This window comes from Macrobrachium rosenbergii, chromosome 56 (genome assembly GCF_040412425.1).
Source record: "Macrobrachium rosenbergii isolate ZJJX-2024 chromosome 56, ASM4041242v1, whole genome shotgun sequence".
Lineage (NCBI taxonomy): Eukaryota > Metazoa > Arthropoda > Malacostraca > Decapoda > Palaemonidae > Macrobrachium > Macrobrachium rosenbergii.
Genome location: NC_089796.1, coordinates 50,207,493 through 50,226,254, shown reverse-complemented (window position 1 = coordinate 50,226,254; position 18,762 = coordinate 50,207,493). Strand labels below are relative to the sequence as shown.

Below are 18,762 nucleotides of genomic sequence, written 5' to 3'. Positions count from 1 at the left end.
AAAATTTTAACATTCGGTCAACTTTGACTCGACCGAAATGCTCGAGAAACGCAATCGTAGGCCAAAATTCTTACATTCTAGTAACAATCAATCATTAAACTTTATTCTGCAACAAACGGAAAGTCTCAAGCACAATATTTCGATTTATGGTGAATTTTTGAAAAAAACTTTTTCCTTCGCTCCCCGCGCGCGGACTCCGCTGAAAATCCTGTCATTTCTTGAGTCAGCTTGTCGTAATTTTTTCGCCGTTTTATATTATTCGTTACATAAAGTGTTATACATCAAAATGTGTGCAATTTCATGTAAAATACAACAAAAAATAAATCATTCTTTTAGCTCTTAACAGTTTTGAAATATTTTCATATAAATAACGATAAATAGAAAAATATCAACCTTCAGTCAACTTTAACTCGATCGAAATGGTAAAAAAATGCAATTGTAAGCTAAAAAACTTACAGTCTAGTAATAGTCAATCAATTTCCTTCATTTTGAAACAGTTGGAAAGTCTCTAGCACAATATTTCGATTTATGGTGAATTTTTGAAAAAGCCTTTTTTTACATCCGCGCATTACGAATTCATGCATCATTTTGTGATAATATTTTCTCTGTGTTGCTGTAATCGTTTTACAATCTGTTATATACCAAAATCATCGCAATTTAGTGTACAATACAGCTAAAAAAATTAACTCATTAGCTTTAACCGTTTTGCTTACAGCGCGATTTGTATACAATTATATACGAGTTTTTTTTCGCTGTCATATATTCCAATATTTATATATGATAATGATATTTTTTTTCATTTCTGATGATTGCATACTAAACTTCAGGCAATGAGAAAAAAATGAGCCAAAAATGAACTCTTAATCTTAAAAACTAAGCGCGCTGTGATTTTTTGAAAAAAACTTTTTTTCCACTTTGGCGCTAGCTCCCGGAGGCCGCCGGCATACGGGAGACGTTTTTGTAAATAGGGCTTCGGCGTTTAAGGGTTAAGATGTTCAGTTGTGGATGCGAGGATGAGTGCGGGAGTGACTAGCCTCTCCTGCTTCTTTCTTCTCATCCTTCGTCTCTTCCTTCGAGCAGAGAGTGGATGAGCTGTTACATGCTAGATCTGCCGGTCGATGCAGGTAAGCCTGTACTTCGAGCTTCTGTTCTATTTTTCCTTCCAGGATTATAGAAGCAAACCCGCTCCTTCCTCTAGCAAGGGGAGGAAGGAGATCCTGACAGTAAGACAAACCCAATGCTTAAATTTGCCTTGCTGTTTCCGACTTGTAAGGTTCATCCTAGCCCCTTTTCGTATGAGGTTACATTTACCTCCCTCGTGCAAAAAGGCCCAGAAGTCTGACAATTGATCATGCTCTACCACACCCCGATCAATTCTTTATAGGCAGATTTCCTTTTCTTGCTCTGTTGACCAGGAAGAGAATCCCAGGTATGGCGAACTCCAGTCACTTCAAGAGACTCACTCAGATTCCTCCCTCCAGCCAGTGAGTCTTCCTGATGTAAAGGACCGATGGTTTGTATATTGTGTAGAAACAAATCACAATTTTTAAAAGTAAATTGTATTTTTCCTAACTATACAAACCTGAGGTCCTTTACATTACATTTTATGCCCGCCTCATGCCACCCCTCAATCTAACACCTGGACCGAAATGCAAATTGGAATGTTTAACATTTGGGCTGGCAAGACTCCCTCCTACTGGACAGTAGTTAACTGCCTAACCACCATGTTTGAAAGTTCAGCGGCTGTTTCCAGGTTTGCTGTAAGTAATTCCTAATGTAAAAGACTTCAGGTTTGTATAGTTAGGAAAAATACAATTTACTTTTAAAAATTGTGACATTTGACAGTGTCCCATCATTGTCTCCTTAACCCATAAGTGTCTCGAATCAGGAGCTTAGAAAATTCTTAGCACTACCTTTGAAGTCTTCCCTTTAGGGTATTGCCCCTACAGGTTTTTTTTTTTTTTTGCATGAGTTCCATGTAGAATTCCCCAAACCACTCTTGAGTTCTGCTTCAGCAGTGATCTGGCTCACATTCAAAGTGGAAAAATTACACATGTACAGGCAGTCCCCGTTTCTCAGCGGCGGTTCCATTCTGATGGCGTGACAGTAACTGAAAATCGGCGATTTTCAGTTATCGGCCCCAATGTTAGATATGTATCAGCGCCAATTCCTAATTATCGGCGCCCACAAGCAGAAATTGGCGATTTTCGGCGCCGAAACTTGCCGATTTTCATCGCTAGACAAGCCCTGTAAAACTGGATCACTGATAAACGAGCCCTCCGATAACCAGGAACTGCCTGTAACCATAACTGATGCTTTGAACTCCCAGTTCAAGTAGGCTGTGTGGATTCTCAGAAGGCAGTGTGCAGAATTTCAGAAGTGTCTGACAGTGCGTCAAGAAGAACCTTTAGTAGTGATGGATCTCAGGGAATGTGCTTTGTACCTTCTGAGCATCATATTTATAAATCTATCTAGACTGTCCTCCCCCAGTTGTGGCAAACCTGGTGGATTTCTTTTGCCTTACAAGGTGTGCCGGCCCCACCTTGTTGACATATGGTGATGTGTATTTATGCTCTCAACAGAATTTTGGTAAATAATGTAAATACAGTAATACCTCGAACTTCCGCGAGGTTAGGTTCCAGAACCCCTCGCACAAGGCAAGGATTTGCGTAAGTTTGGTACAGTCACAAAAAATGCTAATAAATGCTTATTTCTAGAGTTTAAGCACTAAATATGACCTTAAACATGCTCCCAAAGTATTAAGCTAACTTTTAAATGAAACTAAAGTTAGTGTAATTTCATTTAAAAGTTAGCTTAATACATTACCATTAAAAAAGAAGTAAATGATTGACATAAAAATTGAGTACTGTGCAGTTTCATACCAGCGCATTTACAGTAGGTGCATACGTATACTAATGTTACCCCTAATTCATGGGATGCCATTTTCTTTTTCACTCAGAGTAAAAGACATTTTCTTCGCATCACTAGGTAAACTTCATACGTCACAGTTATAACAAAGGTACAATTCCATAAAATAACGAAAACATGTACATAATGTTCATAGAAGGTAGTACAGGTAAAATTCAGTCTGTTTAAAATTATGTACTGTACAGGTAAAGAGGCACAGAGAAATAATAAGTTGTAGAAATATAAGAGCGATAACTACGAATGAGAGAGAGAGAGAGAGAGAGAGAGAGAGAGAGAGAGAGAGAGAGAGAGAGAGAGAGAGAGAGAGAGAGAGAGAGTGATACATATACGTATGCATTAAAGATATTGGACAGTAATAAAAAAAACAGTAAGTAAGGGTACTCACCAGTGATGAATGTTGGTTTGAAGATGATGATGAATAAACTGTGCAGGCTGATGAATGACGATATGACTGCACAGTGTACTTGAAGAGTTACAGCTCGTCAGAGTCCCCTCTTCAGATACAGGAAACTCTTCTGCCAGGACTACAGGTACTTCTTTGGGTGGGGATTCTTGCGAAGGATTATCCAAAGATGTTTAATTGAAAGACCCTCATTTTCTGAATTTCCACCTTTTTAGAGCATACAGAGCTCTCATTCAACCCCAACTGCCGCCCTATGCTTGAAGCAGTCTCACCAGATTTCAACATGTCTAACACTTTAACTTTTTCTTCTATTGTCATCATCTTCTGCTGCTCCTTAGGAAGACTGCCAGAGATGACAAATATAAAAACTGTATCATCAAATGCAAACCACAAATACAAAAGGCTATCTATGATAGAGGTAACAAATTGTGTACACTGTATAGCTGTTGCAAATAATACGACTGTTACATGCCCTATCAATGCTACAAATGTCAGGGGTTTGGTCATAGCGCAACAGATTGTAGAAATGACCAAGCTTGCCCTAGATGTGGTGAAAATCACAAATCAAATGAATTTGCTCGCAGCATCTTCAAGTGTAAAGATTGTGTAAAGGAAGGCCATAGTGATACTAAACATAAAACATATGGTGGCAATAAGTGCACAGACAATGTAATAAACATACAGTCTGCAGGGAATAAAACTAGCATACAGGAAGAAAGCATATTTAAAAAAAGAACTAAAGACTCTCCTATTTTGCTGGAGCTATGATACTGACGAGAAAACACTTAAAGACGATTATAAAATATAAGAAGCACCTTACTGTATTTTGAAAACATACAAGGGCCCGCCAGAGAGAGAATTATCCCTGTGTAGGGCTGCACATAAAACCAAACAAAGTGAAGTAATTGCTGTAGGCAAGGGAAACAGCCCTCTTGCTTGAGTCCTGTTAGACTTTATTACTGTGATATTTGTAGGTCTGTTTTATGGAGCCCCGGTGGGGACCGAAAGAGTAACTCCTTTGAGGACTCACAGCAGCTACCTTAAAAGGTTTTTCTTCAAAGCCTGATGTGTATATATATACAGTAATTGCATCAAGAAAATATCATATGACCAACCAGGTAATGATACCATTAATGTCTAGTCCTTAATGTTCCTTGTAGCAGAGCCCCTTCATCTTTGGACAGAAGTAAGGAATTTTGAGTTGATCCCTAGTTTCTTCTAGGGAGGATCAACATGTTAGCAGATCATCTAATTAGAAGGAATCTGACTATTCCACTCCCCTCGAAGTAGGTTCCTTCACGTGGTGAGGGGGTAAGGGGCCCTGGCTTTTTTTCTTCGTTCTTACGAAGAATAAAAGCCCGGGCCCTGACGGATCACCTACAAACCTTTCGATTTAAATGGCGTGGATATTTTCACTTTCGTACAAATTTCTTGGACCTGGTAAATAGGAAAAGGTATCATAGCTGGGATTGGGTTTATATCCGAAGCTAAATAGTGAGAACCGTGGCAGGACCATCAACTGCCCGATAATGTTCGGACCTGAGTTTTCAGGCGGAACTATTCTACGGGACTGGACCACGGATTCCAGGGGGGTCTAGTTCTGGGAATAGGACTCTCGGCATTCTGTCCGGTTTGCCCATAATGTGATTAGGGTGGGGATGATTGTATTCTAGTAATGCTCTCAGTCCTATCAAGCGGGTTGGCTTACACTTGAGCCACTCTAATCATGTTGTGCCATCCCCTTTTGGGTAGGGTAGGGATGCGGACATTTGGGAGTCAGTTCTCACTTGTGCCATTGGTGGAAGAATAAAACTCCATGAAAAGCTGATGATATCTTTTTAAGGTTTTCAGATTTTTTTTTTTTTTTTTTCTTCTTCTCCTCCTCAAATCTTTATGCAAAGTGAAGATAAAGATTTGAGTACCCTGGGCCCCTTTGATGGTAGTGACTCGGCACAGATGACGACTGATGGAAGCTCTTGCAACAACCTTTCTTTGAAAAAACAATAAAGAATCCAAATATGATCACACTGGAACCTTATGCTCCAGTACAAAACAAATAAAAAAAAAGTAAATATCGTCTTGACCCAACCTTGATTCATTTCGACTCCCTCTTTGGGAGTGGAAGTTGGTCAAGGTTTCTAACCATGGAAACAGAACAACAAATCTCAGCCCTAAAGTTAGAAAACTTCTTATTAAAAAGACACTCAACGACAGAAATGTCGTTTAGACAAATAAAAACGAAGACGTGGCTTATAGAAGCCACAACAAAAAACCAGTCTGAGGACTATCTATCAATAAAAAGTGTTGACAATGTAAATGTAAAAGTAAAGAAGCATGACACTATGAATAGCATTCAGGGTACTATTGTACTTCCTGAAAATAATGACGAACCAGTTGACAAAAATATACTGTTGGACTCTCTTAAAATGAGATATACCAAAATCCAAGACTGTGAGGTATATATAATACCAAGTAAACAAAATAATAAGGCATTAAGAATTGCAAAAATAAAATTTGAGGGCCAAGAGTTACCTCAAAAAATAAAGATTTTGGGCCAAAATAGAGAACTGAGGCCTTATGTTCCCAAACTGCTACAATGTCAAAATTGTAGTAAGTATGGACACACAAAGAAAAACTGTCGTAATGAACCTGTATGTGCTTATTGTGGATCTGACGAACATGCCACACAATGGAAATGTAGTGAACCAAAATGTGTAAACTGTGGACAGGATCATCATGCTAGGTCCAAGGAGTGTGTGTACTACATATACAATACAGAACTGAAAATGTTACAAGAACGAACAGGGATGTCTATCAGAGAGGCTAAATTGGAATTAAAAGTGAGAGGAATGCAAGATCCATCTAAGAAACATTCATATTCCTCAATAACAAGAGCAAAAATTGAAGCAAAAACGGAAATAGATAGAAATAACAGAGCACAGAAAAGTAAGTCTCAAGAAAAAATTAATAATTTAGAAATAAAAATAAAATAGAGAATAAAGAAACAGGTACAAATGAGATGGATAATATTTTATCCAATTCATTTGAAATATTAATGCAAATAGACACACAGGAAGATGCTGCTACTAAAATAACAGAAGAGGGTAGAGATAGACTGGAAATTAAAGATAAAAAAGGCCTTTGGAGAGAACACCACCCAAAACGAAGAAACCAACTATTATTAGAGAAACATCAGTTAAACCAAAGATAAAGGAGATGAAAAAGGAACAAAAACAAAAACAAGCTAAGAATATACCTTTATCTCCTAAAATAATAATAAGAACCTATGAAGGCAAATGTCGAGAACACTGAAGAAGTGAAAGAGAATCATACCATAGATGATAATGAGTATGTCAAGGGAGAAGAGATTACTCCTTCTCCAGTAATTGGTACAAGAGCAAATGAAAAGAGAAATACACATGATAATACTTGTGGATGTAATGATTATTTCATTGAATTATGCAATAACAACAAAAGCATAACAAAAGATGCTTTAACAAACATTATAAGAAATTTTATGAAATATAGAAAAAAAGAAAACACAGATTTGAGTAACCATGAAAAAGGGTGCATGTGCATTGAGCACTTAGTCTATTATAAAGAAAAACAGATGAATGTCGTGAGTAAATTATTAGAAAAATTCCAAATTGATAATACAAAAAAAGAAAGTAAAACTTGACCGCTATAAAAAATATTTTCAATAGTTATATTATACAATGGAACGTAAATGGTCTACAGACCAGATTACACCTAGGAGAAATACAGCGGTTATTAAAAGAATATGAACCAATGATATTATGTTTGCAACATGTCAACAAAACAATATTAACGATAGGTAAATATACCTTAGCATCTTCATCTAGAGAGGAAGAAGGGAATTTAGGAACTGCTATATATGTACATAACAAAGTATGTTATGACAAAGTACCTGTAAACTTTACTGATTTGCAAACGTCGAGTATTAGAATACGAATAAAAAACGATAATTATGTAATTCATAATTTGTACAATCAACCTAATAAAAATTATGACGTTGACAAACTCAAAGAGTTACTTAATAATACTAAGGAACCAACGTTAATAGTAGGTGATTTTAATGCCCACAACCCAATGTGGGACTGTAATTGTACAGAATCAAATAGAGTAGGAATAAAATAGAGGAATTCATAGATTCATATGACATGTGCTGTATAAATGATAACGAAATCAGCACATATTTTTCTAAAACACATGGAACATATTCCTCAATCGACCTAACTCTATGTACAACAAACATAGTAGACAGATTGGACTGGAATACGGTAGATGACTTGCATACAAGTGATCATTTCCCCATATTAATTTCTTTATCACAAAATAACCCCACCAAACATGCCCTCGATATAACATTTATAAAGCAGATTGGGAACAATATGAATTCCACACCAGGAATATCCCACCATTTGAGTATTTGAAAGACCATAATGAAACTAATAAATTTCTTGTTGATTTCATTACAAATGCTGCTGATAAAGCAATACCAAAATCCAAATCTCATCCAACATAACCCCACCAAACATGCCCCTCGATATAACATTTATAAAGCAGATTGGGAACAATATGAATTCCACACCAGGAATATCCCACCATTTGAGTATTTGAAAGACCATAATGAAACTAATAAATTTCTTGTTGATTTCATTACAAATGCTGCTGATAAAGCAATACCAAAATCCAAATCTCATCCAACAAAACACAAAGTCCCATGGTGGTCTGAAAAACTAACAGAATTAATAAAAATAAAACACCAGACTTGAAGACGACTAAATAATTTGAATAGAAAATTCAGTAAATTAAACATAACTTTACCGATATTAGTAGGAACCTTACAAAAACTAACTATATTATTATTAGAAATTGATTCATTAAAACCTCTTTATAATAAAATATCTGCAAAGTTTAAAAGAGAAGTAATTCAAGGAAGAATCATTTCATGGAAAAAATATGTATCAGATCTCTCTAAAAATACTCCCATACAAAAATATGGGAAAAATTCAGGAAAATAAATGGTACCCATGTTAAACCACCTAGACATGCCATAATAAAAGATGGGAAAAGAATACTTGATCCTAAAGAAATTAGTAATGTAATAGGTGAAAATTTAGCAAAAGTAAGTAGCAACAAAAATTTAGATGAGCATTTCCGCACAAAGAAAAATAATATAGAATTAATAACAATAAATTTTGAAACAGTAGAAGATATATATTATAATAGAAAATTTAGTATGGAAGAGCTAGAATTTGCTCTGTTGAACAGCAATAAATCTGCCCCTGGAGGTGACAATATTTGTTTTGAAATGATTTGCCATTTAGCACCTTTGGCAAAGACATACTTGTTAGAGTTTTATAACCACTTATGGCTTAGAAATTTATTTCCTGATGAATGGCGTAAAGCCATAATTATTCCAATCCCCAAACCTGGAAAAGATCCCAGTAATGTAAGCAATTACAGACCAATTTCTTTAACAAGTTGTTTGTGCAAATTACTAGAGAAAATGGTAAATGCTCAACTAACATGGCACATACGAGAAAATAAAATTTTAACTCCCACTCAGTTTGGGTCACAGTGTAACAGATCTACATTGGATTCTCTCTGTAACTTAGAAGACCATATACGCCAAGGTTTTGAACGAAAACAAATTACTGTAGCTGTCTTTTTTGACATTGAAAAAGCATACGATACTACATGGAGGTATGCTATATTAAAAACTTTACAAAACAATAACATCTGTGGACATTTACCTAGGTTTTTACAAAACTTTTTGACAAATCGCAGTTTTCAGGTGAGAATAGATGATGTTCTGTCTAGAACATTTCCTCTAGAAAATGGTGTTCCACAGGGAAGCGTCCTTAGTGGCACACTGTTTACGTTAGCAATTAATGATATCAGTAAAAATCTACCTACTGGTATTAAAAGTAACCTGTATATGGATGATTTTGCCATATATTATTCAGCATCTCGAATAAAACATGCAGAACGAATCATTAACAAAAGCATAGTAAAAATAGATGAATGGGCTTTATCTGTAGGCTTTAAATTTTCCATAGATAAAACCAAGCAATCATGTTTTATAAAAACAAAAAATGGAAAAAGGAGAAGAAATAGACATAAAAATCAGAAACCATAGTATACCAATTGGCCAAACAGCAAAATTTTTAGGATTAGTATTTGATACTCACATGAACTGGAAAGCCCACATAACATACATGAAATCAAAATGTAAAAGAGCATTAAACCTAATTAAAAAACTGTCGAACACTACTTGGGGAGCCGATAGACATACCCTTACTTTATTGTATAAAGCAACAGTGCTGTCTATCGTTGATTATGGAAGTGAAATATATGGCTCGGCATCAGATGCAGTGCTGAAAACGGTAGACCCAATTCATAATGAGGGTCTTAGAATATGTTCAGGAGCTTTTCGATCATCACCAACATCATCTTTACAAGTTGAATGTGGTGAACTACCTCTGTCTCTCCATAGAGAGCTAGTAACGATGAAGAGTGCTCTGAGAATTCAGACAAGTGATTCTCCAACCAAAAAATTATTTGGATTAAGAGATGTGTTTATAAACAATCATCCACCTTCTTTCCCAATTAGGGCTAGAAGATTGTTTGAGTCGCTAAATATGTATATGCAATTACCTGTAATGTTAAAATTGCCTCCTCCTTGGACAATGAATAAATTGAGAATTTGTACACACTTGAAATATTTATCAAAAAATCATTCATATACTCCAGAATACCAAAGACAACATGCAGAAGAGCATATAATCCGAAAAGGTCCACATTACGCAATATACACTGACGGATCTAAATCACAATACGGAGTGGGATATGCTGCGGTATCCCAAAACAAAACGTATCAGTTCTCTTTCCCAGACAAAGCCTCTGTATATACAGCTGAGTTATGTGCAATAGTATCGGCCATAAAAATAATTAGAGAAGTCTCATATAATAATTTTGTAATTTATAGCGACTCCAGAAGTGCTATAGAAGCTATTCAAAGCTATAATCCCAAAAATAATATTGTGCAACATATAAAAATCTATACTCCATAAATTGTATAATAAGGGAAAAAATATTGAAATATGTTGGATCCCTGCCCATGTAGGGATTAAGGGAAATGAAGAGGCTGATAAAGCAGCTAAAGAAGCGGTCCACATGACAAGAACAAATGTAGACATCCCTATCAGTGACTATACAAGATATATAAAAACAGTCATTGTAAAAAAATGGCAAAATATATGGAACACAGAACCTGAAAATAATAAATTAAAACAGATAAAATCCAGTGTTGGAAAATGGAGTTCGTCATATCAAAGAGAGAGACAAGCACAAGTAATTCTGACACGTCTTCGAATAGGCCATACTCGTTTGACACATGGACACTTAATGAACAGTCCATGTGGCCTCTTCCCAAATGCCCAGATTGCAATGTGCTGATAACAGTTAAGCATATACTGTGTGAATGTCCAAAATATAACGTGCAGCGATTATCAAATTTTGGAAATAGACCGATAGAAGAAATTTTGTCAGAATCTTCAACGTTCTCAATAGCACCCATTTTAATGTTCATGAGAAGCTGCAAATTAATTGGAAAAATATAAGAAAAAAACAATCAATCAGTATAATGAATTTTAAAACAAGTAAATTTTATGATTTTACTTAATTTATTTTAAATTTTAATATACCTTTTAGTGAGTATGTATGGAAGCATGAGTTTAAATGTATTTATTGTGTGAGTGTGTTCCAGTATGAAAGTGTATGCCTTTTATAGCTTTTAATTTCATTTTCATTTTCGTTTATCATCATTGACAAGTGACCTATTAGGTCCCAGTGCTAGGCTTCTAGCCTAGACTTGTCATTCCATCCTAATCCTTCGGGCCAGCCCTATGAGAGCTGATGGTCAGCTCAGTGGTCTGGTTAAACTATTTTAATAATAATAATAACTGACTATTCCACTAAAGTGGTCTCTGAATTATGTCAGTCCGTGTGGAAACTTGGGTGAACTCCGATGGTAGGTGTCTAGAAAATGACTTGGCTCAGGAAGTTACCAGTCTACTTCTTCTTTCATGATCCTGAGACTGGTGTGGTAGATGCATTTCTGCACAATTGGTCACTTCTGGGCACTTAAATCTTGACTTCTTTTTGCAGTATTAAGGAAGTACTTAACTGGCTACCAGAAACTTAGAACTCCTCTAGCACTATATCTCCCTAGGACTCTTCCTTTCGAGAAAAATCTTCTAGGACAGCTGCATGCCATGAAGTTTTCAAAATGCATCTGATAACTACATTAACACTATCAACCATCTCCTGCAAGCATGAGATTTATCAGTGTCTCAAAGAGTCTATACTCAGGTTTAGTAGAGACAGCCAATTAATTATATCAAAGGCAGTGGTTTGTTTATTGCTCCTGGAGTTGGTCTGGAGGCATTTCCCTCAGCCTGTACCTTTTTTTACAATTAAGTTTTTCATTTTCTTAGCTACTCTAAAAAAGCTATCAGTCCCAGTTATTACAGGATATAGTTCGGTGTTTTCTTTCAATTAATTATGATAAATTCCATTTTTGCCACTTTTTTTTTTTTTTCAGCCCTTAGTCTGCTCATCATAGTGGATATAGTCTTTTCGTGAACAGAATCATAGAGCAGCCATGTAGTCTCTTTCCTTAATTTTAAAGCCTGGTCTTGAGTGTTGGGGAGCATGAAGGTACATTATTTGTATAGGAGTGTACCATACGTTTGTATCAAAGAGGCATTCTTTTGGTTTTGACTGTCATTGTTGGGCTGTCTAACCCAGGCATGGGGGTCTTCTTAACACCACTTCAGCTGAGGTGGTTTTCTCTTAAGGCTGCTCTTACTCTGATGTACTCATGAGTCTTTCTAGATAGTACTTCCACCTTCTGGTGGCAGTGCTATCTAGAAAGGATCCCCAGATTAGGGAAGAATGTTTTGGGTTTCATGTAAAAAACCTTTAGTTTGCTTGGCTGAGCAGATTCGTGTCTAGCTGCAGTAACCTGCCATCTTTCTCCTTGTTGTGGGAATCAGCTGTCTTTAACAGTAGGTAGGATTCATCCCAAATAGTGAAAATTTTCATAAAATTTATTATTTGGATACTTACCTAATGTTAAAGTACAAACTGCCCAGCCTCTCCACTATTTAGTGGGTTGTCAAGAAGAACTCTGATAACTAAAACATTGGAGACACACCTAGTGGAGAACAGGTGAATTAGATAGTCATTTGGGTCAGCTAAACGATCTTCTTTATTTTGATTGCTGACCACACCAGCCAGTCACAAAGATATAGTTATCTATAATTTTAGGTAAGTATCCAGTGAATAAATTTTATAATTTAAATTTACATTTTGAGAATGATTATTGTTTGAATTTTGATTTATGGAAATATTTTTTCTTTTTTAGTCAAAGATGACGGGGAAGCTACAGGAGATTCACAGACATCTCTTGCACATATACTTCCAACTCTTCATCATATTACCTGCTTTGTAAAACGTGTCCAGAAAGTTGTTCAGAATCTAATGTATCAGATGGCGTCTCTTTATCCTGCTGACCGGAAGAGTCATGGTCTATTGGATGTTTCAGGGGTCCATTTTCAGGTAATATTTTGTTTTCTTTAATATTTATAATATTTGGTATTGTATAGTAAATATGTATAGAACCTTTTTATTTATTGTGCTTCTAAGTAGATTTCTGAATTCCTACTCATTACTTATGTACAATTATCTTTGAAAACTTAACATTCAAGACACATTCAAGCCTTCATGTCCATTTTGTGTACATGGTGTATACATGTTCACTAGGTAATTACTAAAGAATACTATTTGGTCACATATGAGAATTTTTAAGGAAAACTTAACAAGAGGTGTTAATAGTACTTGTGTGCGTGTTGAAAAAAGCGCAGTGACATCAAATGGTAGTGAACTTGGGTGGTATGCTGATGCAATATCTGAAAGTTTCTTCATTGTTTCCGTTTATGACTTTATTAGAATGGTTTTTATGTGATGAAACCCTCTTTTGAAGACAGTCTTCAAAAACATTTTCATCATTCTTGTAGTATGTTTCAGTGGTATGGATTTTTTCACTTTGTTATCCTTTGACCTCAAATGCATTTGTTCCTACAAGAATACAAATCGTTGTCATATGTGTAGATTACCATGGGGGGTAAAGCTGGTCCAGACGTTAATGCTTGGTAACAGGGTTGTTAACCAACGGCAAGGGAGTCATATGCTGGGGGACCTACCCCCTCGCTTGACTGATAATGTCATTTTTTCTTTGGCTGCTTAGCTGAACAGGTGTTTTTCGATTCTTCTTCACCATGGCTGTTGTCAGAGTTTTTTTCTAAGTTTGTACTCCTCCATTTAAATGCTTGGTGACCTTACCATGTTTTTTTGATGATGGTTTAGGCTGTTATAAGAATTATGGTTAAAACAATTTACGCTATTATTTTTATGCAATAGATGGCTGCTGTTATGTAGAAGAGTGCCTAACTTTTAGCAGCCATGGGAGAGACCCATCCTGGGACGTTGAGGAAAATGTCTCCACAAGAGAAGAGCCAGGACATTGACTCGACTCAGGACAAATCTTTGCCGGGGAAAGTCTGAGACAAATCCCACTGGTGGGGCAAATCAGCCCAACTCAGTTCGTCCCATTTCCAGATAAATAGGGATGGCTGGAGTCAGGATGGACATCTGTCCATAAAACATGTCAAAACCAGTTTTGAAATGAGCTGATCAGAATAGAAACAGCTAAAGGTGGCTCATGAAAAACTGCCACCCCAACTAGGGTTTAAACTAATAAGCAGGAGATACATACAAAATAAGTATCCAAGGTTAAGTGTAATTGCAAAAATAGACATGGAAGGATTTGTATACAGAGAATAAATAACTGGTAGAAAATTATGAAAATAACAAGAGCTGAATCCACATGCATGTTTTGAAATAATATATTCTGTTAGGCATCTTGAAATAAGAAATGTATATATATACAGGGTGTTTTGAAATTAGAGGGCCCCCCCCCTCTACAGCATAAACTAAAATTGATATGGACAAAAACAAAAGTAATTCAGAACAGGTATTTATATAAGTTTCTCTCTGAGTATTTAATATTTTGTGTGGCCTCCATCTGCCTGTACCACAGCCTGCATTCTTGAGGGGCATGATTTCAGCAAATCGCAAAAAAGCTGAGACTCAAACTCCATTTCCCTGAGCACTTCAGTCACCTCTCTTCGCAGGTCGTTGAGGCTTGGTATACCATCATAGTTCACATTGAGTATTCAACACGATCCTTTAAGATACTACCAATGTTTTCACGCACATTAAGGTCAGGGGAGCTACCTGGAAATTCACTTGACGAGAAGAAATCGATACCACTGTTTCGAAGCAGCTCCTGTGTCTGAAGAGCCTTGAAACATGGTGCCTTATCATGCAGAAATGTGACTTCTTCAAGAGATAACACATTTTCAGGATCTTTGAGGAAAGGAAATACTCCACCAGTAAGCACAGTTTCTCTGAAGTATTCGCCATGCCATGACTGTCTTTTTTGTTTGATGATCCACATTAACCGTTTGGCTGTGAAACAGAAAAATTCCCAAACATTCAGGAAATTTCACAACTTGGCGATAGCACACGTCATCACTGATATCATCCAACTTTGCAGCCCAAATGATGTCATTTTTATGATTTGGCTTCCTGACTGTGTAAATGAAGAATTCATCTGATGCGGCAACATTGAGAAAGTCAGCTTCATCCCAATCTTTAAGAAATGAACCACAAAACCATGCATGGTCTTCTCTCTGTTGCTGAGTGATGTTGAGCGTGCTGATAACATGAAACGGCTTGATACCAGATTTTTTCAACTGACGATATACAGCACTATAACTTCTCTTCTTTCCCATTTTTGTTTCTGGTTCAAGCACCAGTTTACGTAAAGACTTTCTTGGTCTACCCTCTGCCTCAGCTATGATGTCTATTGACCCCTGAGAAAGGACTTCAGGCCTTCCAAGATTCTCACTCTTTTCGTGATGACAGTCATGTGGATTTTTGTTCCAGTTTCTTTTAACAAAAGATTCATCTCTTTTAATGTATTTAGCTATCCAGGAATGTGAAATGAAGGATGTGCCAGCATCCCTGGCCTGTCTGAAGGTTATAGCCGGATTCGAGTCAATCCATCTGATTTGATGAATTAATGTTAGCCATGGCTGTACCTAACTCCGTCACTCAGTCTGAAAATACAAGAAATGTAAAATGAAAAGTAGCTTAATAGAAAACTTAAAATAATGTACTTGGAGATAGGCTATAGCAGAAAACTTCATAACTTTCCATTTGTTAAGTTGGGGGCTCTAGTTTTGAACACACCAAGTATTATATATATATATATAATATATATATATATATATATATATATATATATATATATATATATATATATATATATATATATATATATATATATATATATATATATATATATATCATATATATATATATATATATATATATATATATATATATATATATATATATATATATATATATATATATATATATATATATATATATATATATATATATATATATATATATATATATATATATATATATATATATATATATATATATATATATATATATATATATATATATATATATATATATATATATATATATATATATTATATATATATATATATATATATATATATATATATATATATATATATATATATATATACAGGTATTCCCTACTTACGATGGGGTTAGGTTCCAAAAACCCATCGTTTGTTGAAAAAATCGTAACTCGAATATGGCCTAGCCTACACTAGGGTAATCAGTACCATCTATACATATATGGTAGCCTAGCCTACACTACACAGTACTGTATGCTTTATACATATATGGTATATTAATTATTTGTGTCACTAATTCTGCAGGTTCAATGCACATTGACATGATAAGTCAGTATAAAGAGAAATTGAATAACAAACAAGGCCTAGCCTGCACTTTCGTATATCATATACGGTAGCCTAGCCTACATTATACTGTATTCTATTTTCACATAACACCGTATTATACAAACATCAAAATAACGAATGTGCATCTTTTCCATGGATCTTTTAAAAAGTTATGCTTTACTACATTGTATCCAATCGTAAATATTCTTATATTGCTTTTGCATTATAAATTCAGATCATAGCAATCGAATGTTTTGGTTTCGGAATCGATCACGCGGTCTTTATTTCGCCGCATTTAACTTGGTTCAGAAGGCATTTCTTGCTTCTAGTTAGCGTAAATGAATCTCTAGATACTTTATTTATAAGGGACATATATATTTTTCGTTATACGAAGTGTTTTTAAGTCGAAATATAACTTAAATATATCTCGTTGTGAAATTAATTTAGCCATTTTTTTCGTTAATAGATGACGTTGGCGGCTGGCCGTTTGTTTTGTGTAAAAAAAAATCAAGATTCCGTTCGCTATATTTTCTTGATTTCATCATCATACTAATAGCTTTTCATATTTATCTTTTATCGGCATGAAAACAGCAGCAATATGTGTTCTTTCATGCCCAGTAGTTTTGATTGAAATACTTTCCAATTTTATTTGCTGTCGAGTTTCATCCATGTTGCCAATGCACGATAATTTATAGTCATTAGCAGCTTGAACTACAACTTGCAGCTTAAATTTACTGTAGCAGTATATTTCCTTGCCGGTCTTTTCTCCAAAGCGGATAAGGGTAGTGTAAAAACATATCAGTACTTAACGTCATTTTTAACATAACTACGATAATTGTTTAACCGTACGATGGTTGAAATACAAGTAAAACAGTTGTTATCCGATTCGGTTATTAGCAAAACAACTGAGTCTCGTTCGGTTGTTTATGGCTGTACGCATTTTTGCAAGAGTATAAGGTTACTAACAATACTTTTATCATTCTCTTACTTTTTTTAACTAGAAGTTAGAATAAAGAGATGGAGAAAAAGAAGTTGGTCTATTGTAAGTTGGTCTCTCTTGCTACCTGATTCTACGGCAACTGTAGTGTACGCTGTTGCCTGTACCCGCTCGGAATTTAAAAATATTTTCTAAATATTGTCGTACCGGTATTAATTGCTAACTCCATTGTAAACTCGAATTATTGTAACTCGTGCACTACCTGTATTTACAAACGCACAAAAATTGCAAACGAACACTGACCTATTTTAACTTTCGACACAACGAGAGCAAGTGAGGTCAGCTCTTGAATAATATTAATGTACCTATTCCAGCCTCTCGGGCCAACGTATCGTACACCGTACGCTGCCTGATTGTACATTGTTGCCTGCGCCAGTCGCCCGCGAAATTTAAAAATACGTATTCTCAAAATATTGTTGTATCGATATTAATATTGCTAACCCCATCGTAAAAGCGAATTATCGTAACTCGAGCACTACCTGTATATATATATATATATATATATATATATATATATATATATATATATATATACACACACACACATATATATACATACATACACACGCAGTCCCTGCTTACCAGTGGCATCGGTTAACGGTGATCCGGTTTTATGACGCTTGTCTAGCGACGCCATTAACTGGGTTTTCGGCGCCAGTGTCAGCTTAACAGCAGCGCCCATCTCTGGTTAGTGGTGCCAATATCCAGTTAACAGCGCTGTTAAGTGGTTTATTAGTGGTTATTATCGCCGATTTTTGGTTAGCTGTGATTTTCGGTTATGCAGTGAATTTTGGTTAGCGCTTAAATCAGAACAGAATATATATATATATATATATATATATATATATATATATATATATATATATATATACATATATATATATATATATATATATATATATATTATATATAATATATATAATATATATATATATATATATATATATATATATATATATATATATATATATATATATATATATATATATATATATATATACAGTAAACCCCATTGTATTCGCGTTCTCATGATTTTTGGACTGACGCATTGGGGTTTCTCTGTAGAACATATCTAGCCATTATTCGTGGAAAATTTGCCCTTTCACGGTATTTTTCACTGAAAAATATTCACTAATTACTGTATTTTCATATAATTTTCATGAATAAATGCACGTTTTGTGATAAAACTATTAAAGTATGCAGGTATATGCATTAAAACTATTAAAGTACTCAGGTATATGCATTTTTACAGGGTTTTTCTTTGTTTAAACTGTCAAAATGGGCAGTTCTAAGTGTTTTTTAGAGGGGTTTTAATTATTCATGATTTTAGTTATTTGAGGGGGTGTGGGACGATCTCCCATGAATAAAGGGGTTATATATATATATAATATATATATATGTATATATATAATATATATATATATATATAT

General features: G+C 35.0%; 1 protein-coding gene across 2 annotated transcripts in view; it reads left to right on the top strand.

Moving 5' to 3' along the window:
* The window catches only part of SWIP (strumpellin and WASH-interacting protein), a 944,327-nt gene that overhangs the window by 130,605 nt on the left and 794,960 nt on the right, over positions 1-18,762 (top strand). The window contains exons 1-2 of one of the 2 annotated variants that reach the window (XM_067099923.1): positions 1,085-1,124; positions 12,789-12,982. In XM_067099923.1, coding sequence (XP_066956024.1) covers positions 1,088-1,124; positions 12,789-12,982 — 231 coding nt within the window. In that variant the 5' untranslated portion in view covers positions 1,085-1,087. Of the gene's footprint in view, positions 1-1,084; positions 1,125-12,788; positions 12,983-18,762 lie in introns of those variants that run through there. The other variant, XM_067099922.1, reaches the window with a different exon arrangement.